The following is a 27,975-nucleotide window of genomic DNA, read 5'->3' on the forward strand; positions in this document are numbered from 1 at the left end:
CAGGTGGTGCTGAATGACTCCAGAACGTGAACTGCCCTACAGCAGGCATCTTCTACAGTCAAGCTGAGGTCTCCTGGAGGTTACAAGCACCTGCAAAAGTGATTCCCCAACATCTTGTCCAAATAACTTCTCTTATCTTTTTATTAAAAAAAAATAAAACAGTCACCACCAACCCCATGACAACTTGCCAGGCAAGGCCTCACTTCCCTCCCTCCTTCGCATCCCATGTGCCTAGTCAGCAGGGTCAGGGAGGCAGTCAGCACTGAGGTTAGCTTCGCCCAAAGGGAGTATTACAGAGAGAGGCTTGGGAAAGTGAAGGAAACCTGGACAGGCTTTTCAGCATTGAGAAGTCACTTAAAACTGATTTGTTTTCAGTAACTGGTATGTCTAAAATGCAGGGAGGGAAGACCATGCTGTCAACAATCATAACCCAGTTTTTATAGGTTGGCTCCAGGGAGAGGTCGGTTGGAACGGTGTTTAAAGGAAGGAGAGTGGTTTCACGAGCTTGCTCAGCTCTCCTGGAACGAAGACTAAGGTGCTACATGTTGCTTGTTAGGCTTATACTACGGCGAGTCTGGGGCTGCAGGTCAGGAGTCCTTGTTAGTGCATTTAGTGCTGGTGAGAAGGGTAGGCCCCAGTCTTGGACGCTGAAGTCCTCTAAAGACAAGGCAGAGACACAGCCTCAGATCCCCCGTCACCTTCCACTGAATAAGGGGGATGGAGAGGAGGTCTCAGCGGTTGGCCTCCTGCAAGCCCAGATGCCTGCCAGCCTGGGCCTGCTTCCTTAGTGCTGTGAGAGCTCGTGTCTGATGGGCAGAGAGGAGCAAGTGCAGTCGCTGTCGGGTTGACTCCACGCAGGGCTCCCCAGCTTCGGGCTTGCAGGGTGACGCTGCTCTGTGACCCAGCGGCGGCTTCAGCCCCAGAGAGGGCCGTGGCACAGGTGGTTTAGGCATAGCCGCCAGCCATTTGACTGGTGGCTGCATTGCTGCCTACCCCTCGCCAGGCCTGGTAGCTGAAGAAGGCACTCACTCCATAGGCGATCATCACCAAACATGAAAAGAACTGAAAGAGAGGCGAGAAGGGTGTAAGGACCAAGAGGGTAACAGTGACACAAGCTCCAACCAGATCTCAGGCCAAGCAGGAGGGGTTTTGGCAGCTGCACCATCTCACACTCAGCCAGATGCATTTCACAGCTGTTTATCATGGAGCTGATGAGCACCAGGGTCCTGGGATGCCAACATTACCTTCTAAGCACGGGAAGCAGCTAAGAACCACAGGCGGGGCCTATCAGATTGTGATAAGGACAATGAAGGACAAGATAAGAGTGACAGAGGGGACATCTAGCAAGGATTTAGTTCTAAAAAGACAACATTCAAAGGCCAGCCTAGGAATTTTTCTAGAACCAGTTCACGCCTCTGTACTAACACCTGCAGCCACATTCAGAAGCTCCCCGTCTCTGTCCCCATCACTGAATTTGCTGATTTCAAAACTGCCCTCATCAGGAAGAGTAAAGGAACCAAATGAGTGCCCATCAAGGCCCTGCCCTCCCCTGGGCTTGGCCGTGGCTCCAGGCCCGGAGTCCAACCTCTCTGAACGGGAGCCTGCTGTCTGTCAAAAAGGACTAGTAGTCCCTTCCTCTCCCTCACTGTGGGTGTCGCAGGATACTGGGAGGAGATGGTGTGCAGGGCCTGGTGGTGTGAAGGGTGACAGGCGTGGAGGGGACTGCAGCCACTTCACTGGCCACCTGACGTGGGCCTGGAGTCTGGGTTTCACGGGAGAGCCTATGAATCTCCCAGAATGGTTTAAACCAAAAGGTTTTTGCACGTGCACTTGTCAGTGGGAGAGCATCCAGTTTTTCACATTCTCCAAGGGGGCACATGACCCTAAGTCAGTGTGGTACAATTGATTTACAACAAGGTTCCATAGTTAACCCAGGCGGGGTGTGGTAGCTCACACCTGTAATCCCAGCACTTTAAGAGGCCGAGGCAAGTGGATCACCTGAGGTCAGGAGTTCGAAAGACCAGCCTGGCCAACATGGTGAAACCCCACCTCTACTACAAATACAAAAATAAGCTGGGCGTGAGACTCCATCTCAGAAAAAAAAAAAAAAAAAAAAAATAGCTGGTGTGGCAGCACACACCTGTAGTCTTGGGAGGCTGAGTCAGGAGAATCACTTAAACCCAAGAGGCGGCCGGGCGCGGTGGCTCAAGCCTGTAATCCCTGCACTTTGGGAGGCCGAAACGGGCGGATCACGAGGTCAGGAGATCGAGACCATCCTGGCTAACATGGTGAAACCCCGTCTCTACTAAAAAATACAAAAACTAGCCGGGCACGGTAGCGGGCGCCTGTAGTCCCGGCTACTCAGGAGGCTGAGGCAGGAGAATGGTGTAAACCTGGGAGGCGGAGCTTGCAGTGAGCCGAGATCGTGCCACTGCACTCCAGCCTGGGCGACAGAGCGAGACTCCGTCTCAAAAAAAAAAAAAAAAAAAAAAAACCCAAGAGGCAGAGGTTGCAATGAGCCGAGATCGTGTCACTGCACTCCAGCCTGGGCAACAGAGCGAGACTCCATCTCAAAAAAAAAAAAAAATTGTTAACCCAAAACTTCCATTGCCCACCACACACCACTCCCCACTGTTAATTATGGAAGCCTGGAGGCAGCCTGGCTCTCCTCTGAGACCCACTGAGCATTCAGGTGGCAACTCCTCAGGAGGTGGCAGGTGCCTGGCCTCAGACCAAGCAAGCAGCGTGAGTCCTGGGGCCGAGACCCTGCAGACCACCGAGGGAGCCTGGGAAGCAGACTCACCGAGGCAGCCGCACGCTGGTTATACGGCCGGGTGCCCCTCAGGGATGTCAGGTCAACTGCTGCAGAGCAGGCGATGAAGGCGGTGATGTAGAGAACGGTGGCGCTGATGTTAAAGATCATTAACTGCAGGACATGGGGGTAGGGAGTGGGGAGAGAAAAGGCTTAAGACACAAAGAGAGGCTGGGCATGGTGGAATCACACCTGTCATTCCAGCACTTTGGGGGGCTGAGCCCAGGAGTTAGAGACCAGCCTGGGGAACATATGTAGGCCCCGTCTCTACAAAAAATAAAAAAGTTAGCCAGGCATGGTGGCGCATGCGTGTGATCTCAGCTACTTGGGAGGCTGAGATGGGAGGGTCACCTGGTGCCAGGATTTGGAGGCTGCAGTGAGCCATGATCACACCACTGCGCTCCAGCCTAGGCGACAGAGTGAGATCCTGTCTCAAAAAAAAGACACACAAGGAGACCAACAGTTGGGGCATCTTTGTTCCCACTGGCACACCCCTTGAGTAGCCACTGGAAGGGGACGCAAACACCTAGGTCTTTCCCACCAACAGGGCCTCAAGAGGCCGCGGTTTCCAGGGGTCAGCCCATCAAGCCCTGGTCCCCAGGAGGCCTGCTGAGCAGGGAGCATGAACACTCCTGAAGCTGGGGGAGGGGAATGACAGGAAGGCCTCAGTGATGGGGTAGGGGCAGTGCCAAACCCATTCCTCACAGAAAGAGGCCAGTCCATGACCCATCTCTGTACCAGCTAAAGAAACACAGGCCACTCCTCCAAGTGTGGCCCAGGGCCAAGCCCAGGTTATCCCTGGTACCACTGCAAGGTTTGGCTCTGTGGCCAGTCCTGGGGCTGGGCCTCATATCCCTCTCTGCCTCCAGGGGGGAAGAATCTTTGTCTCCCTTTTGGCCATATCCTAAGCTCGAGGCTCTAAGCAAGTGCCAGGGTCAGGACCAGGAGGACCGATATTCCCAGCTGGATACAGAACCAGACTGGCAGGAAGGGGCCCTCTGCTGACAACCAGGCCCCAAACCCTCATCTCAAACGCTTGGCCCCAGGAGCCCATTTACAGTCTTCAAACGCATGGCCCTCAAACATTCATTCGGTTTGTCCAATATACCTTTTAAAAATTACCAACATTATAAAATTAGATTTCATGAAAACCTGAAAACTTCATGTAGAAATTTCATATTAAAAAAAATCTTTGGCTCAAGCCTGTAATCCCAGCACTTTGGGAGGCCGAGACGGGCGGATCACGAGGTCAGGAGATCGAGACCATCCTGGCTAACACAGTGAAACCCCGTCTCTACTAAAAAAATACAAAAAACTAGCCGGGCGAGATGGCGGGCGCCTGTAGTCCCAGCTACTCGGGAGGCTGAAGCAGGAGAATGGCGTAACCCGGGAGGCAGAGCTTGCAGTGAGCCGAGATCCGGCCACTGCACTCCAGCCTGGGTGACAGAGTGAGACTCCGTCTCAAAAAAATAAATAAATAAATAAATAAATAAATAAATAAATAAATAAATAAATCTTGGCCAGGTACAGTGCCTCATGCCCGTAATCCTAGCACTTTGGGAGGCCGAAGGCAGGCAGATCACTTGAGGTCAGGAGTTAGAGACCAGCCTGGCCAACATGGTGAAACCTCGTCTCCAATAAAAACACAAAAATTAGCCAAGAGTGGTGGTGAACGCCTGTAATCCCAGCAACACAGGAGGCTGAGGCGGGAGAATCACTTGAACCCAGGAGGCAGCGGTTGCAGTGAGCTAAGATTACACCACTGCACTCCAGCCTGAGTGACAGAGTGAGGGAGACTCTGTCTAAAAAAAAATAAATAAATCTTAAGATATCAAAAGATTCTGCGCCAAGGGGTTTGCACTCCCACTAGCAACAGATGAAGTGAGTATAGGCAGCTTACGATGGGCAGATGGATGCTGGCTTCTCCAGGGTCCCTCCTGACCCAATTCACTCACACATCTTGCCTGGATCCTGTAGGGGTCTGTAGCCCCCATGCCAGAAAATCCCAAGTTGGCCATGCTAATCCAGCCTTCTCTAGATGCAGTTAAGCCCTCTCTGCCCCATTCGTTGAGGGTCCAGAAGCACAAGAAGCAATGCCCTGCCATCGTGGCAGAAGGGAGCCTCCTTCCATTAACAGCCACGGCTGGAGCCCCAGATCTGCACCTAAGAGACACACAGGCTTTTATCTCCAGAGATTTCTGTTAGAGGCTCCTGGGACATGAGGGAGGGGTGGACCCTGAGCCCGGAAATCAGGGTGCCGCCTCCTTGCCCCAAAATCTTCCCTGCAAGCCCAGCGACCCCTGCAAACGCTGCCTGTTTCTGCCAGGGATGTCAAGATCTAACAAACCCATTCTGTCTTGAGGATGACTCACGTTTCCTCGGTTTAAAAAGTCATTGAATTCCAAACAATGCTGCCTAGTCCCAGCCTTGCTTGTCTTACAATCATGTGCCTTTCTCGCCTCTCTTCTCACTGAAAGCCTCAGACCCCAGCTGCAGGGGTTTTCCGGGTCAGAGGAAAGAAAAAAAAAAAAGCCAGCAGCTTTCTGTGTGTCTGGCCAGGGTACTTCCCATGTCCGCTCTCAGCCCTGTGTCCTGGGAAGACTGTCCTGGGGCAAACCTGGGGAGACCAGCCTCTCCCAGGCCTCAGAGCCTCACCTGCAAGCAGCCAGGTACCCGAGCTTGTCCTGCACACTTGAGGCCCTGGCCTAGGCAACTTCTGACAGCTTGCCCCCAGCCTCCAGCCACAGGGCTGCCTGCCTGGGCCTGCTAGAATCTCACAAACCCACACAACACAGGCACAAATTCTGACCACCCGGAGAAGGAAAAAAAATTTTTTTTTTTTTTGGAGGTGGAGTCTTGCCCTGTCACCCAGGCTGGCGTACAATGGCGTGATCTCAGCTCACTGCAACCTCTGCCTCCCAGGTTCAAGCAATTCTCCTGTCTCAGCCTCCCGAGTAGCTGGGACTAGAGGTGTGCACCACCACAGCTGGCTAATTTTTGTATTTTTTGTAGAGATGGGGTTTCACCATATTGGTCAGGCTGGTCTCAAACTCCTGACCTCAGGTGATCCACCTGCCTCAGCCTCCCAAAGTACTGGGATTACAGGTGTGAGCCACCACACCCGGCCGGGAAAAATATTTTTTTTTTTTTTTTTTTTTTGAGACGGAGTCTTGCTCTGTCACCCAGGCTGGAGTGCAGTGGCGCAATCTCGGCTCACTGCAAGCTCCGCCTCCCGGGTTCACGCCATTCTCCTGCCTCAGCCTCCCGAGTAGCTGGGACTACAGGCGCCCGCCACTGCGCCCGGCTAATTTTTTCTATTTTAGTAGAGACGGGGTTTCACCGTGTTAGCCAGGATGGTCTCGATCTCCTGACCTTGTGATCCGCCCGCCTCGGCCTCCCAAAGTGCTGGGATTACAGGCGTGAGCCACCGCGCCCGGCCGAAAAATATTTTTAAGATTCCAAATGGCCTCTTGTAAATCCACTCAACAGCCCCTCACTTCTACTCTCCTCCTGGGACAAAGTCAAGCCTGTGTCCTTCCTGGCTCATGGTTCCCCAAAAAACCATACACCTAGGCTGGGCGTGGTGGCTCACTCCTGTACTCCCAGAACTTTGGGAGGCCAAAGTGGGAGACCTGCTTGAGCCCAGGAGTTCAAGACCAGCCTGGGCAATAAAGTGAGACCCCCTCCTCTACAAAAAAAAAAAAAAAAAAAAATTAGCAGGGCATGGTGGCACGTGCCTGTACTCCTAGCTACTGGGGAGGCTGAGATGGGAGGATCACCTGAACTCAGGGGTTCAAGACTGCAGTGAGTCATTATCGAGCCACTGCACTCCAGTCTGTACATAGTGAGACACTGTTTTGAAGGAAAAATAGAACAACTGAACCCCTGAACCATCAGTCCTTACCTCCACCCCTGGCTCTGCAGACCAGCTTAGGTCAGTGAGGATGTCAGGAGACCCCCCATACCCTGCCACTTCTTTTAGGGAAAGTCACAGTGGTCCTGTCATAGCCACTTCCAGTACCCCCACCCAGACTCACCACCAGTGGCCAGGGCACCATGTACAACTTCATGTGCAGCTGAAACAGGTAGAGAATGAAGAGGATGATTGTCACCAGCCAGAGGAAGACAGCGACGAACATCACCCAGCCATAGGCCGGGTACAGGTGGTACGGGGTGTCCGCAATCAGCGCCCACACCAGCAGCCCCAGCACCTAGGAGGGTCAGACAGGGCAGGGTCGGCCAGAGATGCGGTTTCATTTCTCATCTAGCTAAGAAATATTGGCCAGGCACAGTAGCTCATGCCTGTAATGTCAGCACTTTGGGAGCCCAAGGTGTGATAATCGCTGGAGGCCAGGAGTTCAAGACCAGCCTGGGCAACAGAACAAGTCCCCATCTCTACAGAAAAATTAAGGCCGGGTGCAGTGGCTCATACCTGTAATCCCAGCATTTTGGGAGGCTGAGGTGGGCGGATCACCTGAGGTCAGGAGTATGAGACCAGCCTGGCCAACATGGTGAAAGCCTGTCTCTACTAAAAATACAAAAATTAGCCGGGCGTGGTGGCGCGTGCCTGTTATCCCAGCTACTTGGGAGGCTGAGACAGAAGAATTGCTTGAACCTGGGAGGCAGAGGTTGCAGTGAGCTGAGATCACGCCACTGCACTCCAGCCTGGGTGACAAAAGGGAAAATCCGTCTCAAATAAATAAATAAATAAATAATAGTTAGCCAGGTATGGTGGTGTGTACCTGTGCTCCCAACTACTCAGGAGGCTGAAGCAGAGGATCCCATGGGCCCAGGAGTTAGAAGCTGCAGTGAGCCATGATCATGCCACCAAAAGCCAACCTCAGAGAGAGAGTGAAATTATCTCAAAAAACAGAAAAAATTTAAAAAAGGAATGCTGATTCGGCTCATGCGGTACACCACTGTACTGGGGCCCTGACCTGTACTCACACTCCTCTTCCAGGTCTCAGCTGAGAGGTCAGGTGCTCCAGGACACCCCCACACCTCCAGCCTGCATCCCAGAGCCCTCGTCAGCGCTCACAGGGCCCCCCAGGCACCCGCCATCCAGGGTCATAATCGTTCCCTGCCCCAGACTGCGAGCTCCACGAGGGCACGGCCGTGGCTGTCTCACAGCTGCATCCCCACACCCAGCACAGGACCTAGGCCCTGCCAGGGGCTCAGTAAAAGCTGCTGAAAGAAAGTTCAAGTCACCACAGTCCCAGAGGCGGGAAGACAACAGCCCTGTGTCCTCCCTCCCAGCTGGGCCCAGCAGAGAACATCACAAGGGCCTCTGCCTGACACCCCACGTCTCTGGCTCTCCCAGATGCCCTTCTATACTGGTATTGCCATCTCACAGGTGAAACTGGGCCTCCAGGAAGCCAAGAGCCCTACCCGTCATGCCGTTCCCAAGTGGCAGGATGGGCCCGACCATCCCAGCAGAGCATGGGTAGTGGCTAACAGCATGGACTCTGGAGCCCAGCTGCCTGGCTTCGATCCCAGCTCTCCTTACCAGTTGTGTGGCCTTGGGCAAGTGTATCATCACCCTTGCTTATCAAATGAGTATAATGATCATTCCTACCTCGTAGAGCTACTATGAGGACCCACAAGTTCATGCACATAAATGACTGCAACAGAAGTGGTTTTTTTAATTATTATTCCACAAGTCCAAGGTAGACTGCATAGGCCCCAGTCCTCACAGCCACAGAGAAGTCTCTGTAGGCAGGTTTGTTGACTCACCATGCAGACTGTCTCGGGTGTGGGCCAGCAAAGGGCCTGCAGAGGCAGGGCCCAGGGAGCTCCTGGAGGACCCCCAGAGGCACCTCGGATGTGGCCATCCTGGGCCTCCCCAGTCTCTCCTACCCACCGCCACTTCTCCATGAGGGCACTCTCTGGAATCCCTGGCCACAGAGAGGACACAAGGGTCTAGCTTTGGAGAAAGGCTCCATTGCCAATCAAGACACACAGAAGCGTCCTCTTTTTCCCCTGGTCAGCACCCAGGTACATGGCACCAAGGCTGCGTAGTGACCTTGCCACCAGCCCAAGGACAAGTCAGTGGGATCAGAGAAGCGATTCCGGAGCAGGTCCCTCCTCTGGCTGCTAGGCTTTGGAGACAGAAAGTCGTGGCTGCTTCCAGCAGCTGAGGGGTGCCGCCAGCCCCTAGAGCACCTGAGGCCCCGGGCCCAGAGCACAGCCAGAGCTGGGGTGCCTGCCAGGCACCCCACCCAAAAGCACCCTCGCCGAGGACCAGAAGGGAAGCTCCTGCGTGGATCCCTACAGAAGCCAGGGACAAGACTGGGGGGCCTGTAGCTGAGCTGGCCCAGGGAGCCCTCAGCCCTCACAACCCTCCTTCCTCCACCTCCTCCCCATCCCCCAAGGGTCTGGCTCGGGAAGGTGTGGCCCATTGGGGAAGTGGCAGGTGGGGTCTGGAGCTTGGAAGTCAAAAGCTGTGTGGCTGTGTGATGCTGACCGAGCACTTTCCCTGCTCTCGGAAGAAGATTCTGGGTTTTGTTCATTGCTATATCTTCAGTGCCCAACAGTGCCCGACACATAATATACGCTAAATACACAATGTGCTTAGGAGCTAACAGTCCTATTTCTTCATCCGTGACAGAGATTAGAAGAACCCTGCCCTGCACAGGTGCTGTGTATTAAAAGAGGAAGCGGGATGGCCGGGCGCGGTGGCTCATGCCTGTAATCCCAGCACTTTGGGAGGCCGAGGCGGGCAGATCACGAGGTCAGGAGATGGAGACCATCCTGGCTAAAGCATGGTGAAACCCTGTCTCTACTGAAAACACAAAAAATTAGCCGGCTGTGGTGGTGGGCGCCTGTAGTCCCAGCTACTCAGGAGGCTGAACCAGGAGAATGGCGTGAACCCGGGAGGCGGAGCTTGCAGTGAGCCGAGATCGCGCCACTGCACTCCAGCACTCCAGCCTGGGCGTCAAGCGAGACTCCATCTCAAAAAAAAAAAAAAAGAAAAAGAGGACTGGGTGTGGTGGCTCATGCCTGTAATCCCAGCATTTGGGGAGGCTAAGGTGGGAGGACGGCTTGAGCCCAGGTGTTCAAGACCCCATCCTGGGCAATATACAGGGAGCCCATCTCTACCAAATAATTTAAAAATTAGCCGGGTGTGGTGGTAGTGTGCCTGTGGTCTCAGCTACTTGGGAGGCTGAGGGGGGAGGACTGCTTGAACCTGGGAGGTTGAGGCTACGGTGAGCCATGACTGTGCCACTGTACTCCAGCCTGAGCAACAGCAAGACCCTCAAAATAAACTAAAATAAATAAAATTAAAATTAGGTAAATTAAAATTAAATTAACAAAATAATAAGAAGCAGGTGTCCATCTGTGAATTGCCCCTGGCCTTGCCGCACCCCCCAACCCAAGTAAGGGGCTCAGCCCAAAGTAGGAGGCCCAGGGAAAGTGTCCCTCTCTCCAGGGTTCAGCAACTGCTCCTCCCTACACTGGGGTGAAGCTCCAGGGACCCATCCCCCCGCCACACACAGCACCCTACCAGCCTCTGCTGCCCGTCAGCACCCTCCTTTCACTGCCACAAGCAGGCCACGTAAGGGTAGGCAAGTGAGGAAGCCAGGGCAGAGCTGCACACCGCTGTCACACACCAAGCTGGGGGCAGAGCCCTTACAAGTGTGGACCCAGGGCAAGATGTCTCACAACAGCCACACCTGGAGAGGCCACGAACCCCCAGAGCCGGGGAGGAGGCCAGTGTCCTGAAGGAGAACAAACACTTCAGGCAGCACGCCTCTGTCCCTTCTCCAGGTGAGAACTGGGCGTGTCCTGGATAAACAATTATTTTTTCATTGAAAGCCAATTCTTTATGGGCCTCTGCTGCCACTGTGTTGCCTGCCTCCAACTAACTAAAGGAAAGTCAGAAAATGCAATGGACCAAAAATCAAGAAAAGACCAATTCAGGTTTCCACTATCATACGCCTATCAATCACCTGTCCCATGACTCACAGCCTAGGCCACAACAGCCCCTCACTGCCCTCCCACTCTGTGCCAGACACGTCTCATTGATTCCTCCATCACCAGACCCTCCTCAAATGTTCTGTTTGTTATCCCCATCTTCCAAAGGGAATCTCAGGAGGTGATGTGCCTGTGGTGACTGTGGGTAAAGGACAGGGCAGGAGGCCAGGCGCAGTGGCTCACACCTGTAATCCCAGCACTTTGGGAGGCTGAGGTAGGTGGATCACTTGAGCTCAGGAGTTCGAGACCAGCCTGGGCAACATGGGAAAACCCCATATCTACCAAAAATATAACATTTAGCTGGGCATAGTGGCACATGCCTGTGGTCCTAGATAGTTGGGAGGCTAAGGTGGGAGGATCAATGGAGCCCGGGAAGTCAAGGCTGCAGTGAGCCATGATCGCACCACTGCACTCCAGCCTGGGTGACAGAGACCCTATCTCAAAAAAATAAATAAAAATTTTTAAAGGATAGGGAAGGGCGGGAACCCAGATCTGTGCTTCCTTGGAACCTGCGCTACTATGAGTTATTTAGTAAAGTGTAAAAAATGAGGACACTTCAGCTGGCTCCAAGAGCCAGGCTGGGCTGGGCACCCAGGCTCCCCCCGTCCCTGCCCTGCCCTGCCCTGTGCTCCAGCCCCACCCCTGGTTTCCAGATCAGCGAACACAGCGTCCAGATGAAGCTGGAGGATAAGCAGAGGGAATTGCTGGCGTTCTTCTGGCTGTGCTGCCTGGCTGTGTGCCTGGGAAGCCGCCTCGGTTTCTGCCCCAGAACAAGGAAGGTTCGTTCCTGTATTTGAACCAGACAGACTGGTTTCTCCTGGTCCCTGAGCCCCCAGCCCAGTCCCCCCAGAGAGACCCTGCTCAGGACAGGGCACCCAACACAGGCCTCACTGTGGGCATCTCTCTGGGTTCATACATTTAACCAATGTCTATGGAGAAGGGGAATGGGGGTGGCAACGGGGTCATGGTTGCAATTCTGGATAAGGGGCCAAGAAAGATCTCACTGGCAAGGTGATGATAGGCAAAAACCCAGAGAGGTGATGGAGGGGCAGGGAGGGTGCCATGTGAGTATCTAGGAACAGAACTCTATGCCTTCACCCCTCGGCCCTGTAGGTCTCTCTTGCTTACGTGTTCATCTGTCTCCGAGTTTCTCTGGAGGTGTCTACACCAACATCTAAGTGTCTCTCTCCTACACACACAGGCAAACCACATCCTCCCCTCTTTCCTAGCTCTCTGAGGCCCCTGCCATGCCTCCCCAGACAGGTCCTGCAGATAAACAAAGGGAACTGTCTGGAAATCTCAAGGGCACAGGGCCTTTTTTTTGCTTTTCTGAAAACCTGAAGAATTTGGATTAGAAACTTTTTTTTATATATGAAGACTACTGTGTCAAAAAGGACCTTTGCATCTTCAAAGAATTTCCAAACAACTGGGTAACGAAGAGATGTTTTTGTTAAAACCACCTGCAGGATCAGAGAGATGATTCATCACAAATGCCCGACCAAGAGGCACTCCTCGCTCCAGCGAAACCCTGTTATTACAGTGTCCCCAGAAACTGCCAACACTGACAGCTAGACAGGCCAGGTTCCTGCAGGGCGTGTGCCCTTCAATGACCCTAAGGGAAGTTTTTCCTCATCTCTTGTTGTGGTTTGCAATGTGTTCCCTAAAATATGTTCAAGTTCTAACCCCTAGTACCTGGGAATGTGGCCTTATTTGAAAACAGGGTCTGGCCAGGCACGGTGGCTCAAACCTGTAATCCCTGCACTTTGGGAGCCCGAGGCACGTGGATCAGTTAAGGACAGGAGTTCGAGACCAGCTTGGCCAATATGAAGTAACCCATCTCTAGTAAAAATACAAAAATTAGCTGGGCATGGTGGCGGGTATCTGTAGTCCCAGCTACTCAGGAGGCTGAGGCAGGAGAATCACTTGAACCCAGGAGGCGGAGGTTGCAGTGAACTGAGATCACACCACCGCACTCCAGCCTGGGGGACGGAGCGGGACTCTGTCTCAAAAACAAAACAAAACAAAACAAAACAAGGCCTGGCACAGTGGCTCACGCCTGTAATCTCAGCACTTTGGGAGGCTGACGCAGGCGGATCACCTGAGGTCAGGAGTTCAAGACCAGCCTGGCCAACATGGTGAAACCCCGCCTCTATCAAAAATACAAAAAATTAGCCAGGCATGGTGGCACGCACCTGTAATCCCAGCTACTTGAGAGGCTGAGGCAGGAGAATTGCTTGAACCCAGAAGACAGAGGTTGCAGTGAGCCGAGATTGTGCCACTGCACTCCAGCCTGGGTGACAAGAGCGAAACTCCATCAAAAAAAGAAAAGAACAGAAAAGAACAGAAAAGAAAAGAAAAGAATCGGCCAGGCGTGGTGGCTCAAGCCTGTAATCCCAGCACTTTGGGAGGCCGAGACGGGCGGATCACGAGGTCAGGAGATCGAGACTATCCTGGCTAATATGGTGAAATTCCGTCTCTACTAAAAAATACAAAAAAACTAGCTGGGTGAGGTGGTGGGCGCCTGTAGTCCCAGCTACTTGGGAGGCTGAGGCAGGAGAATGGTGTGAACCCGGGAGGCGGAGCTTGCAGTGAGCTGAGATCCGGCCACTGCACTCCAGCCTGGGTGACAAGAGCGAAACTCCGTCAAAAAAAAAAAAAAAAAGAAAAAAGAAAGAAAGAAAACAGTGTTTGCAGACATGCTCAAATTAGGGGGGGTTATACTGGATTGGGGCATCTCTAATCCAATGACCGGTGTCCTTGTAAGAGAAATGTGGCCACAGAGGCCACAGGGGTAGACCGCCATGTGAAGACAGAGGCAGAGAGGAGAGTGGTGCATTTGTAAGCCAAGGCACACCAAGGCTTGCCGGTCACCACCAGAAGCCAGGAGGGGGACATGGGACAGACTCTCCCTCAGAGCCCCAGAAGAAAGCAACCCTGCCAACACCTTGATTTCAGTAACTGAGACAATACATTTCTGCCTCCCTGTTTGTGGAACTTTGTTATGGCAGCCCCAGAAAATGAATAGGTTTTCCTCAGCTGCTCTCTGAATCTGTGGATGGGTGTCATAACCTTGTTCACCTGAGTGACACTGACATCGGTTCTGTTGGAGGGGTGGTATATCGACTCCTTGAGTTCACGCTCTGACCTTGCCAACTTTACTAGCTGTGTGACCTCAGGCAAGTGGCTTAGCCTCTCTGTGCCTTAGTCTTCATCTTCCTTCATCTTCAAAATGTGTCTACCGCCTAGGGTGGTTTGGTTTGGTTTGGTTTGGTTTTTGAGACAGGGTCTCACTTCGTCATCCAGGCTGGAGTGCAATGGCACTACTGCAGCTCACTGCAGCCTCGACTTCCTGGGCTCAAGCGATCCTCCCACCTCATCCTCCCAAGTAGCTGGGACTACAGACATGCATCACCACACCTAGCTATTTTTAATTTTTGTAGAGGTGGGGTCTCCCTGTGTTGCCCAGGCTAGCCTAGAACTCCTAGGCTTAACCAATCCTCCTGCCTGGGCGCTAGGGTAGTTTTGAGCGAAGTACTTAGACCGGCAACCAGCATAGGCTTAATATTCAACATGGCCAGGTGTCATAATCACCCTGAGGGGTTAAGAACATGGCTTTTCAAGTCAGCACCCTGGGCCTACTTTCCTGCATTCGCCATGGTGTGTGTGGCTCCTCAGGAGTGTGAGGCCTCACTGAGAGAATGACGGTATCCACATTCAAGTACCAGGCACAGCCCGGGCACAGATAAGGACCCACGCCCGTGCCAGCCCCACCCACCTGACAGATAAGGCAGTGGTGCTCCCACAGGAGGCCTCAGAAATCCAGCCCACCCTCAGATCTCCCTTGGAGCTGCACTCTCTCAGCTCCTCAGAGGCTGACGGGCCTTGGGCAGACGCCTTCACCCCTTGGCACAGTGGAAGCAGGGAGGTTTGGCTCACTGATCTCTGAGATTCCCCACGGCCTGAGGTTAACACTCCTGAACATGGGCCTCCTCCAGGGGCCCCAAAGGGAGGGGTTCGACCAACCCTATGGGCACTGAGCTAACTGTCATGCAAAGACAGTCACCCCAACTCTTTTCACTCTCTTCACTTCTGGGGTAGCGTCAGACCTTTGTGAGCTCACTGTGTGGCCTTGGGGGAGTCACCTAAACTTTCTGGTCTGTTTCCTCATCTGACAAGTGAGGGAATTAGGGTATGGGGGCCCTAGGGGGACACCTGGTCACCTCACAGGTGTGTCATACATATGAAACTAGGTGAAAGAAAACGTTAAAAGCCATAGCAGTCGTGAGCAGTAGTGAAGGCTGTGAGACAGTCCGGGGCTAGGGGAGGGAAATCCCAGAGAGGGCAGCCATGAGGCAGGAAGGCAGCTGGGGCCTGGAGGACACCAGGGCTTAAGCTCAGCAGCTGCCAGGGCTGGCAGGTCCCAGGAATGACTACAGTGGGCTGAGGAGTCCCTGGAGTGGCTGCTGGGAAGGCAGGCCTGGGGTGACCAAAGTTTCTAATTTTTCAAGAGACACTAGAAGTCTGGATTTTATGTGCAAATCAGCTATTTATTTATTTATTTATTTATTTGATGGAGTCTCACTTTGTTGCCCAGCCTGGAGTGCAGTGATGCAATCTTGGCTCACTGGAACCTCTGCCTCCTGGGTTCAAGTCATTCTCCTGCCTCAACCTCCTAAGTAGCGGGGACTACAAGTGTGCGCCACCACCATGCCCGGTTAATTTTTGTATTTTTGGTAGAGACAAGGTTTCACCATATTGGCCAGGCTGGTCTCAAACTCCTGACCTCAGGTGATCCACCTGCCTTGGCCTCCCAAAGTGCTGGGATTACAGGCATGAGCCACTGCACCTGGCAAAAGTCAGCTTTTTAAACATGGGTGACTGAACCAAAGGTTTTAGAAACAATGTGATGGCCAAAGGGGCCAAGGCAGCGAATCCTTCCATGACCCCCAAGTCCATCCACAGTCCCCGAGTCTATCCACAACCCCCTTTTCTCCCCCCGAGTCCTTTACTGGCCCCTGAGTCCTTCCCCGGCCCCCGAGTCCATCCCCATCCCCTGAGTCCATCTCCAACCCCTGAGTCCATCCCCAGCCCGAGTCCTTCCACAGCCCCCGAGTCCTTCCCCAGCCCCCGAGCCCTTCCACAGCCCCCGAGCCTTTCCCCAGCCCCCGAGTCCTTCCCCCACCCCCAAGTCCATCCATGGACCCCGAGTGCTTTCCAGGCCCCCGAGTCCTTCTCCAGCTCCAGCCTCTCTCTCCCCACTGCTCCATCCAGGAAACGCACACCCAGGGTGGCAAAGTAAACCCTTTCTGGGGTCCCCCTCACTGGGGACACATCTGGGCAAGCCAAGAACACTCAGAACTCAGCCTGGCCAGGCTCGGCCCCCGCCCCCGCTCTGGCCCTTCTCTCTACAGTGAAAGGGACTTTATGGGGACAAAAAGCCACCCATTGTATCACAGGAGACAAAGGGGCAGGGGACAGAGGCTCCGGGCGCCTGAGCTGGCCACAACACAGCCACACACCACCCCCTGCCTGTGCAAAAGGGAGGGCGCCTTGGAATTCCCGTGCCATGCACTCCAGCATTCGAGGATCCTGGAGTCATCCCTGCTCTCCAGGAAGGCGACAGCAGACTCGGAACCCAGCCCCAGATCCACTAGACCTGGGCAGTACTGAACAGCCCTAAGCTCTCTTTTATCATAGGAAAAATGGGCATGTAAGTCACCAAACAGAGTCATTCAGTCATTAAACAAACTGTGCCAGGCGCTGTTCTAGGCCCTGGGAACACAGTGGGGAGCCGGGCAGCCAGGGTCCCCACCCCAGGCCACAACCACCCCACCCCCACCTCCCGCACGGGCCCTGCTTCCTGGGGCTATGGCAGGAGGACGATGCTGAAGGTGGGGGCTCAGATCTGGTCCTCCTCCAAGGCATTCATCATATCATCTGTTATTTCTGAGTCCTGGGTCTCAGAGCAGAGAGCGTTTCAATGCCAAAGGCAGAAGAGGTTGCAGCACACCTACCCCAGTGGCTGAGCCACCCCTAGAACCCCAGCAAGGTCCTGCAGCTCCCACGTGCACTTGCAGCCAAGGAGCCACTACCACTGCATCCTTGCTGTGAGGTGTCCCCTTAGGGCTTTAGAAAAGTCTTCCCAGCTGGGCATGGTGGCTCACACCTGTAATTCCAGCACTTTGGGAGGTCAAGGCAGGTAGATCACCTGAGGTCAGGAGTTCCAGACCAGCCTGGCTAACATGGTGAAACCCCATCTCTACTAAAAATACAAAAAAATTAGATGGGCATGGTGGTGGGCACCTGTAATCCCAGCTACTTGGGAGGCTGAGGCAGGAGAATTGCTTGAACCTGGAAGGCAGAGGTTGCAGTGAGCCAAGATCGCACCATTGCACTCTAGCCTGGGCAACAAGAACAAAACTCCGTCTCAAAAAAAAAGAAAAGAAAAGAAAAGAAAAAAAGTCTTCCCAACTTGAACTCAAACTGCCCCCTACTTAATCCTACCCCATTCCCATTCTGCCCTCTGGTCAGACCAAGCAGGTCCTCCCTCCACAGGCAGCCAGCCCCCAGGTGTGTGAAGGCAGGTGGGGGCCTCTTGAGTGACACTCCAAGGCCCTCTCTGGCTCCCAGAGCAGGTGGCAGCACTCGCAGGTGGGATCTCAGAAACTCAGAGCTCCCTGACTGCAGGTCCTCTTCTCTGCTTCCTCCCTCCTTCCCAGGGTCTCCTAGGCCTACCCCACAAAGCCTACCCGAGCCTCCCCAGCACCCAGGCCCTCCAGCCACACAGAGCATTCCCAGGAAGGCCTTACCCTCCTTGTAAAGTCCCAGGTGGAGCCCTGCATTCATTCCCTCCAATCCCCACTCCTGCAACTACCTTGCCAGGCCCCTGATGTTCATGTCACCCAGAACATCAGTGCCAGTGCCAGCATTGGGTGTAGAACCAGCGTCGCAGGAAGTCCAGGGAGAGAGGAAGACCCTCACTTTAGCACCCCCCATTCCTCCAGCAGGCCAAGACCAGGGTACACAGGGCTGGTGAAGCTCTATATGCTCAACAGCAGCTGGTTCTTTCTCTGGAGGGGCCGATGGAAGGATGAGGTGGCCTTGGGGTGCTGAGACTATAAACTTCTTGTTATCCCAGTTGCCCTGGGTTCGAGTTCTGCCACTGCCCCCTCTCAGCTCTGGCCTCAAGAGCAGTAATGCTCTCTTCAAATAAAGTAGTCTCCAGGGGAGTGTCCCCACATCCTGGGTGACAGGGGAAGGGGAGCTCATACCTGCAAACCCAGCACTTTAGGAGGCTGAGGTAGGAGGAACGCTTGAGCCCAGGAATTTGAGACCAGCCTGAGCAACATAAGCAAGATCCCCATCTCTAAAACAAAACAAAACAAAACAAAACAAAAACAAAAACAAAAGAAAAAAATTAGCCAATTAGCCAGGCATTGTGGTGCATGCCTGTGGTCCCAGCTACTAGGGAGGCTGAGGCAGGAGAATCATGTGAGCCCAGGAGGTCTAGGCTGCAGTGAGCCATGATCACACTACTGCACTCCAGCCTGGGTGACAGAGTGAGACCCTGTCTCAAAAAAAAGTTGGGGGGTGGGTGCTGGACATGGTGGCTCACGCTTATAATCCCAGCACTTTGGGAGGCTGAGGCGGGCGGATCATGAGATCAGGAGATCGAGACCATCCTGGCTAACATGGTGAAACCCCATCTCTACTAAAAAATACAAAAAATTAGCAGGGTGTGGTGGTGGGCACCTGTAGTCCCAGCTACTCAGGAGGCTGAGAATGGCATGAACTTGGGAGGCGGAGCTTGCATTGAGCTGAGATCGCACCACTGCACTCCAGCCTGGGGGACAGAGCGAGACTCCGTCTCAAAAAAAAAAAAAAAAAAAAAAAGTTAGGGGTACAGTGCTCCCATCCTGCCACCCTCACACAGAGTGGCAGATGTGAAAAAGCTCAACTGGTATCTGACCCCAGCCCCAAATAAAAGCTGGAACATCCCAGAACAGGCCTGGGTCTGTTCCCTAGCAGCTCAGGCTTTGGGCCCTGCCTCACCTTTGACCTGTCTCCCTGCCCACAACTCCCTGTGAGACCCTGGGGTACCACCCTGGCCTCTCCCCACTGGACAAACAGGAGGGACCAACCCAGCACTTTGGAAGGCTGAGGCAGGCAGATCACCTGAGGTCAGGAGTTCGAGGCCAGTTTGGCCAACATGGCGAAACCCTGTCTCTACTAAAAATATAAAAATTAGCTGGGCATTGTGGCTCATGCCTGTAATCCTAGCACTGTGGAAGGCTGAGGCAGCAGATCACCTGAGGTCAGGAGTTCAAGACCAGCTTGGCCAACATGGCAAAACCCCATCTCTACTAAAATTACAAAAATTAGCAGGGCTTGGTGGTGGGGACCTGTAATCCCAGCTACTCAGGAGCCTGAGGCCAGAGAATTGCTTGAACCCGGGAGGCAGAGGTTGTAGTGAGTCAAGATCATGCCACTACACTCCAGGCTGGGTGACAGAGTGAGACTCTGTCTCAAAAAAAAAAAAGAAAGAGAAATGAAAATGATACTACATTGACCTATCATTTTGGTCTATTAGATTGGGGCACATCCAGAAGTGTGTTAAATCACCATGTTGGGAGGCTGTGGGAACAGGAACCTTCCAGGAGGCATGCTGTTGCGGGCAGGAAGGGTGTGACCTCTCCGGAAGGCATTTGGCAATCTACATCACAATCCCAAATGCACACACCCTCCCACCCAGTAGTCCCACTTCTGGAAACGTATCATACAGATGCACTTGGTGGCATTTCTTGCAGCAGGGTGCGCAAGAGCAAAGGAATGGAAAACCCAAAGTGTCGGTCAACAAAGGGACTGACCACCCAGTCACACCACAGCTACATGATGGAACACTACAGAAGCCATAAAGAAAGAAGCAATTGCACTCCACACACTGAGACAAAAGGACCCCCAAGATTCATTTTTTAAGTGTAAAAGAAAAAGTGCAGAAAGATATGGCTAGACTATATATCTTGGGGAGAGTATATAAACTGAGGACAGACAGGAATCTAGAGCCACATTTGCATAGATCTCCTTAAAGAAAGTCTTAAAATGGGATATAGGAAACTGAGAGTGGGCATGAAGGAGTCAACTTTAACCAAAAAGGAACAGAGATTTTTCACTGTACTCTTTCCCAGTTTATTTTATTCTTGAGCATTGTAAATACATTACCTATTTAAAAAATTAGGGGCTGGGTGTGGTGGCTCACGCCTATAATCCCAGTACTTTGGAAGGCGGAGGCGGGCAGATCACATGAGGTCAGGAGTTTGAGACCAGCCTGGCCAACATGGTGAAACCCCATCTCCACTAAAGATACAAAAATTAGCCAGGCCATAGTGGCATGTGCCTGTAATCCCAGCTCCTTAAGAGGCTGAGACAGGAGAATCAGTTGAACCCAGGAGGCAGAGCCCTTGCAGTGAGCCGAGATCACATCACTGCACTCCAGGCTGGGTGACAGAGCAAGACCTTGTCTCAAACAAAAAAAATAAAGAAAAAGAAAATTAGGTAAATAAAGGTATGAAAAAAATGGACACGGCTTGCCGTGCGCTCATACAGAATATCCCTAGGTGTATTGCCGTGGGGGAAAAGCATGGCTTGGCGCATGCACAGAGAGCACCCATCTGTGGTTAAGTGAGGATATGGGTTTTATGTAGAAATATGCATCCACTCACCCTGGAATGAGACACATGGCATGTGGTTGCCTGGGGTGAGGGCAGCTGTGGGGCGTGGTCAGTCAGGGATGAGAGAGATTGCATTTTCATGATTACCCTTTCTACCACTGGAGTGCTTTGTATTATGTCTCTGTAATTTTTTCAAAGAATAAAACAATTCCATCAGTAGAGAAACAGCTAAATGAGCAGAGGCTACCGGGACACTATGGGTTACTCCACAACAGTTTACAGGGAAGGAAGGCAAGTCTCAGAACATGAAGAGTGGCGGGGCGCAGTGGCTCATGCCTGTAATCCCAGCACTTTGAGAGGCCGAGACAGGCGGATCACCTGAGGTCAGGAGTTCAAGACCAGCCTGGCCAACATGATAAAACCCCGTCTCTACTAAAAATACAAAAATTAGTTGGGTGTGGTGGCAGGGACCTGTAGTCCCAGTTACTCGGGAGGCTGAGGCAGGAAAATCGCTTGAACCTGGGAGGCAGAGGTTGCAGTGAGCGTAGATTACGCCACTGCACTCCAGCCTGGACGACAGAGCGCATGAAGAGCTCTCAGATGCGCTGAGTATGAGAAAAGCAACTTGCTGAACAAAGGATACAGAATAAAACCATCAATGTTTTCAAAAATGCACAGGAAAAAAGACTAGAAACACCCCAAATAGTTGTCCCCTTAGGGACAGAGGTGGGTAATCCAACTACAGCTTTAGCGTAATCCGTACAGGTTTTTATTTTGTGAGGAGAATGTATTCATACATTCAAAATGTAATTACAAATTAATTCCCAAACACTCAATACTTCCCCGGTGGCAGTAAGTGGGGAGTGTCGGAGGAATTAACAACACAAGGTATTTATTGCTCTGTGCAGTGGGAGCTGGGTTGGATGAAGATACTGGGCATGCGGAGCCTGGAATGCTGGACTAAAAAGACTGAACCACCCACAAATCTCAGTGCTAAGGGAGGCCCCGCGAGTCTCAGACATTGCAATCCCAGTGTGACCAAGCCCTGCTCACACCTCTTTCGGACTTCAACAATCTCATCTAGGCAGCCCCTTCCTGGAGACCAGAGCTGACTTTCAGTCCCTGCCCTGTCCTCCATCTGCAGAGGAGCTGGTCTGCCTCCTGGGGCTGGAGACAGAGCCGGTATCACCATAAGGAAGAACTTTCCAACACTCCCAAGTGCCCAAGGATGGAGCAGGGAGCCTTAAGAAGAACGGAGCTCTCTGCCTCTGGAAGCATGCAAGTTCATGCTGGAGATGCTGCAAAGGGACCTCTTATGCTTGCATAAGAACCCATGGATCCTATAACCCTGTGAATCCAAACTGTCCTTCATTCCCACATACAGTGCTAGGCTAGCTCTTTGCAGGCATGATCTAGATCCTGCCACCACCATCTGGCAGACAAGGAAGTGAGGCTCAGGGAAATTCGGGAATTCCCCCACGATCACGCAGCCAGAAAGGAACAGAGCCCGTTGAACCCAAGGCTCTCAGCGTCCAGGCCTGTGTTCCCATCAACACTCTCCATGCCACCCCATAGATCATGGAGATCTAGGGAGATCTAGGGAGATGGAAGATCAGGGAGATCTAGGGAGATCTAGGGAGATGGAATTTATTCTTTGAAAAAAATTACAGAGACATAATACAAAGCACTCCAGTGGTAGAAAGGGTAATCATGAAAATGCAATCTCTCTCATCCCTGACTGACCACGCCCCACAGCTGCCCTCACCCCAGGCAACCACATGCCATGTGTCTCATTCCAGGGTGAGTGGATGCATATTTCTACATAAAACCCATATCCTCACTTAACTACAGATGGGTGCTCTCTGTGCATGCGCCAAGCCATGCTTTTCCCCCACAGCAATACACCTAGGGATATTCTGTATGAGCGCACGGCAAGCCGTGTCCATTTTTTTCATACCTTTATTTACCTAATTTTCTTTTTCTTTATTTTTATTTTTTTGTTTGAGACAAGATCTTGCTCTGTCACCCAGCCTGGAGTGCAGTGATGTGATCTCGGCTCACTGCAAGGGCTCTGCCTCCCGGGTTCAAGAGATTCTCCTGCTTCAGCCTTCTCTTCTGTTTTTATGTTGTTGTTGTTAAGAGTAGAGGGCTGGGTGCAGAGGCTCACACCTGTGAGCACTTTGGGAGGCCAAGGCAGATGGACTGCTAAAGCCCAGGAGTTAGAGACCAGTCTGGGCACCATGATGAAATCCCATCTTTACAAAAAATACAAAAACTTAGCCAGGCATTGTGGCATGTACCTGTAGTCCCAGATACTCAGGAGGCCTGAGGTGGGAGGATCGCCTGAGCCTGAGAGGTTGAGGTTGCAGTGAGCTGTGATCACACTACTACACTCCAGCCTGGGTGACAGAGCAAGACCTTGTCTTGAGGAAAAAAAAAAAAAGTAGGGGTCTTACTCTGTCACCCAGGCTAGGGTGCAGTGACGTGATCAAGGCTTACTGTAGCCTCAAACTCCGAGGCTCAAGCAATCTTCCTGCCTCAGCCTCCCAAGTAACTGGAACTACAGGCATGTGCCACGCTGCCACCTGTCCAGCTAGGTGAGGTTTTGATCTGTTATTCACCTAAGTGGGAATTGTGTGGCCACCTCCAATCCCAGGAGGTGGGGCAAAATGGAAGGACAGAAGGTACCAAACCAAATGGCCTTACTGCCATAGGGCATTCACACAGCTTCCATGTCCTGGGCCTCAAGGGCGCCTACTGACTGACAGGTCTCTGAACAAGCTCTGGTCTGTCCTGATCCTCTTTCTCCCTTCCTATGGCAGGAAGCCCTCTCTGATGACCTTGGCCCCTGATGAGTCTCCCTTCCTGAAGTTCCCCTTTTCCCCCTCCAAAGCACTCTAGAATTTCACACCCCCAAAATAAACAAGATGAGGAAGCATAGCTAGAGTCAGGTTTTGGATTTCCAGATCAAAGTGCAAAGCCAAGCTGTTACTCTATCCTGTGTGACCTTGGACAAGTTCCTCACCCTCTCTGAGCCTATTTACTTATTAATAAATCCAGATAAGATCATCCTTCTCCCCACGGCTTGGGGAGGCTTGAAAAAATAAGAGATGGGCACCTAATAGCACTACTTTATACTTATTGTAAAAAGGCTTTGGGAGCTCCCCTTAAGCAAATAACCACGCCTTCTGCATTCTTCCACCTAAGTCACACAAAAATGTATAGCACTGAGGCCTTTTTTTTTTTTAACCAAAAGAGTTGTCTGTAAATCAAACTTGCATGCCTTGTGACATGAATCCATTGGTCAGAAAAAATAAAATAAAAACCACAAAGACCTGCCTCCTTTTTTAGAGGCTATCTGCATAGATTCTTCGTTTCCCTTTTTGCCTAGAGTGCTAGGAAGTTCAACAAAGAATCAACAGCCTAAAACTTGCTACAAGTCAATTCTCCCCTCCACACTACCAGCTTTTAAAGACACATTGCTTTAACTCTTCTGTCTTATGTGATTTAATATCATATTCCATTTGGTGTTCTTTCTGAATCTACAAGGAATAAGGATAGTGATAAATCAATGACCACCACCAGACATCTGTGAAGAATACTGAGGTTGGTTCTTCAGGACACATTCTGATACTGAATGAAAAATCTCCTTCTCCAGGAGCTGGGGGCTTTTCTACCCACCTTCCCTTCCTCTCAGCACACCAGGAACATTCACCAAATCCTGGGAAACAGAGGGGTCTGATAGGGAATTAGCTTCCATCTTCTCATTTATTTCCTGCTCCATGCAGCCTTCTCCGATCCCTCTGGGAGAAGCACATCCTCTGGGCACCTCTCTCACTGACCAAGAGCTCCTGGGAAGTGGGCACTGGGCCCGGGGTCCCTACCACTCCCTCCATGACAAACCCTGGGAAGGTAGCAGCAAAGCCACATGTGGTCATTAAGACCATGGGCCAGAAAAGTCAGAAAAATCACTCCTGTGGAGGAGGGCTGTGAGACCTTGGGCAAAGAACTGACCTCTGAGCCTCAGTTTCCTCACCTGTAAAATGGGGCCGACTAAGAGGATCTAAAGCCCTTGGCAAAGGGCCTGAGCCTAGTGATGGCCTGATAGATGGGAGCTACAATGGCTTCCCAGCAGAGGGTGGTGCCTGTTGGATGAACGCCCACATACCCCATTTCAGACAAAGGAGAACTATCTGTTGCCAGAGAAACAGCTCAGGATGCAGTGTCTCCAACAAGCAGATTTCTCTTTTTTTTTTTTTTTTTTTTTTTTGAGACGGAGTCTCACTCTGTCGCCCAGGCTGGAGTGTAGTGGCGTGATGTCAGCTCACTGCAAGCTCCGCCTCCCAGGTTCACGCCATTCTCCTCAGCCTCCCCAGTAGCTGGGACTACAGGTGCCCGCCACCACGCCTGGCTAATTTTTTGTATTTTTAGTAGAGATGGGGTTTCACTGTGTTAGCCAGGATGGTCTCCTGCATTGTGATCGATCTCCTGCATTGTGATCCGCCTGCCTCGGCCTCCCAAAGTGCTGGGATTACAGGCGTGAGCCACCACACCTGGCCCCAACAAGCAGATTTCTAAGGCACTAAAATGTGCAGGTCATTTTCAGAACTCTGATGGGAGACCCTCATCCTCCCAAAGGCGCTGCAGGTAGGGGGCAAAAGGAGTCCACTTCCCTCACACCCAGTCCCTGAGAGTCAAGAGACCCAAGTGCAAAGCTCTATTACAGGACTCCTGGTGAGTCCTTCTACCTAGACCTCAATGTCTACATTTATGTAATGGGACCCAGATGCTCAGGGCTGGATTGCTGAGCCCACAAGGGATGCACCCCCACCCCCCAATCAGAAACACAAGCCTTCTCTAGAAGAAGCTACCAAGACCCTTGCAGCCCACAGCAACATCCTCCTCTTACTCCAATGTCTTCCATTCCCCCTATTGTTAGTCTCTTTCTTTCTTTTCTTTTTTTGAGACAAAGTCTCATCCACCCAGGCTGGAGTGCACTCGTGTGATCAAAGTCACTGTAGCCTCGAACTCCCAGGCACAAGGGGTCCTCCTACCTCAGCCTCCCAAGTAGCTGAGACCACAGGTACATGCCACCATGCCTTGCTATTTTTTTTTTTTTTTTCCTTTTTTTGTAGAGACAGGGTCTCAATATGTTGCCCAGGCTGGTCTTGAACTTCTGGCCACAAGCAATCCTCCTGTCCGTCAGGGGCCAGCCTCAGGATCCCCCTCACCAGGCATGCTGAGGGATCCCTCACAGGGATCTTGCTGGTCATCATCCTCCACCCAGCAAGATCCCTCTTCTGTTCCAAAACCTCTTAAGGTCACCAACAGACCCTAGACCCTGTAGCTTGCAGAGATTACACAAGGCTCTTGGCTTCTGTCCACATCAGAAACAAGTGCTTCAACTCCAGCACCACCAACCTGTTGGCTACTCCCTGCAAATTAATTTAACTTTCTCATCACTACATCTTCGCTCACACTGTTCCCTGCCCTTGGAACACCCTTTCCCTGCCTCTGCCTCAGATTTCAGTGAAGTCTCTGCTCAAAAACCACCTCCTCCAAGAAACCTTCCTGGTTGTGGAATTGCTCTCCTCCTCCTCTGCCCTTTTGCACCACTTCTCACACCCACCTGGCTCTCCCCTGGGCAGCCCGGCAGCTGCTCATGGCTGTGCCCCTCACAACCATCTCAGAGCCAAGCGAGCACTCCAGCAGTGGTGGGGTCAGTGGCTCTCCCCATCTGCAGAATTAAATGATTCCAGGAACTAGACCTCTTCCCTCAGAAGATAGAATCTTCTCCCCCACCCAACAAAAGAGAAACAAACAAAAAACTCTGGGAGAAGTGTTAAAAATGTAGATTTCTGGCTATACTTCCTGAGATTCAAATTCCAATTGCACATGTTTTCCGGGGGTGGAGTCCAATAATCTAAATTTTAAAGAAACCCGCCAGGATGATTAAGAGGCTGCGGAGGGGGCCCACAGAGACCTGAGAAATCCTGAAATGAGATAGCACTGACCCAGGTGGAGGTGGGCCCGCACCTGGAGAGGTCAGCGGAGGGAGACTGGACCTCAGCCCAGGGTCTGGCACCAAAGCGACCACCCTGCCCTCCAGCTCGGGCCTGGCAGCCCTGCTAGCACCCAGCAGTAGGAGACAATGGGATATGTCCACTTGCTGGATTGCAAAGGAAAATAGGTCCCGGCCCAACTCCAAATCCACCCGAGTCCTCTGAAAATGTATCAGGCCCTCACCCACCCAGGGTACCCACCCAGCTTCCAGACCCTCACGAAAGGGTGGCAGAAGCAGCATCTAACATCCAGGCCTGTGGCTGGGAGTGGAGGATGTTCCCATGGGTCCGCCTCAGTTGGGGTCTGTACAGGGCTCTGGGAGAGAGTAGGAGTCTTGCCCCTGGCTACCCACAAACCCCTCCCTCCGGCGCAGGGTGCGATATCTAGGCCCCGTGGGGCTGGCCAAACCGGCTGAAACCTGGCGGGTCACCCAGAGAAAGCTAGAAGAGCCCGGCTCCTGCGCGGGCGCCCACAGTTTAGTGCCTGAGTGTGCGTGTTGGGGGGCCGGATGTGCCCTCTAGATTCGATGAGGAATGTTCTGGGGTGCGGCCACGCGGGGCCGCTGGGAGCAGAAGGTGGTTAGAGAGTGGACTTTGCCTCAGACTGGGTTCCCTGGAGGGCTGGGGGCACTGTCCGGGCAGAAAGAGGGGTGAAAAAGAGAAAGGAGGGGTGGGAAGGGTTGGGGGGTTGTGCGCAGTGACTGTGGCTCCAGTGGGGGCTTCTCTGCGGCCGCTGGTAACTACCTAGGAGGGGGCACGATGGGGCACGGGCAGTGGGCACTCTGTACACGGTGTACAGAGTAGGGACGGCCCTACTCTGTAGTGTCACTCGCAGGGACGGCCACGGGGGAGTCTCGTGGTGAGAGGGTTGCAGGCTCGAGGGCGTCCGTGCGGGAAGGGTCCTAGGGGTACGCGCGGCGCTTCGGTGAGCTTGTGAGCCTGGGTGGGGAGCGCAAGGTTCGCGAAGAATGAACGCAGCGCCGGAGTCCCTCACCCATTCCGGCCGGACCGGGAGCCCCCGGCCAGCCCCGTGGGCCCGCGCGCGCTCTCACCAGCTGCAGCAGCATGAGCGCCCCGAGGCTGGAGCGCACGAAGCCCAGGTCCGGGCGCAGCGCCGACACCGAGGCTCCGGCGCCCTGCGCAGGACTGCTGGTCCGCGTGCTCACTTTCGACGGGAACTCGGCCATGGCGGCTCCGCTTGCCTCCCGAGGTCGCTCCGGCCGCCGTCGCCGCCCCTCCAGCGGTGGGTGCCGGCTCCCGCGCCGCTCTTCCCCAAGGCTCCCGATCCCGGTGCTGCTCCCGGAGCTGCAAGAGGCGTCGGGGCTGGGAGCCTGGGGCGCCAGGTGCAGCCAAGATCCCAGCCCCGCCCCCGCCACCAGGGCCGCCCCCTTAACCCTTTGCTCGCCGCCGCCGCTCCAGCCGCGACAGGTTAGTGGGCAGCCTCGTCCACTCCCGGGAC

General features: G+C 53.0%; 1 protein-coding gene across 1 annotated transcript; it reads right to left on the minus strand.

Moving 5' to 3' along the window:
- Positions 1–64: 64 nt before the first annotated feature.
- Positions 65–27,900, minus strand: PLLP (plasmolipin). Its single transcript, XM_007993430.3, has 4 exons — positions 27,569–27,900; positions 6,850–7,023; positions 2,804–2,926; positions 65–1,062 (listed from the first exon to the last, which is right to left on the minus strand). Exons 1-4 carry the CDS (start codon positions 27,701–27,703, stop codon positions 946–948), a joined length of 549 nt encoding a protein of 182 aa, XP_007991621.1. The 5' UTR covers positions 27,704–27,900; the 3' UTR covers positions 65–945.
- Between the last annotated feature and the right edge of the window lie 75 nt (positions 27,901–27,975).

Source organism: Chlorocebus sabaeus, chromosome 5, assembly GCF_047675955.1.
Source record: "Chlorocebus sabaeus isolate Y175 chromosome 5, mChlSab1.0.hap1, whole genome shotgun sequence".
NCBI classification, from domain to species: Eukaryota; Metazoa; Chordata; class Mammalia; order Primates; family Cercopithecidae; genus Chlorocebus; species Chlorocebus sabaeus.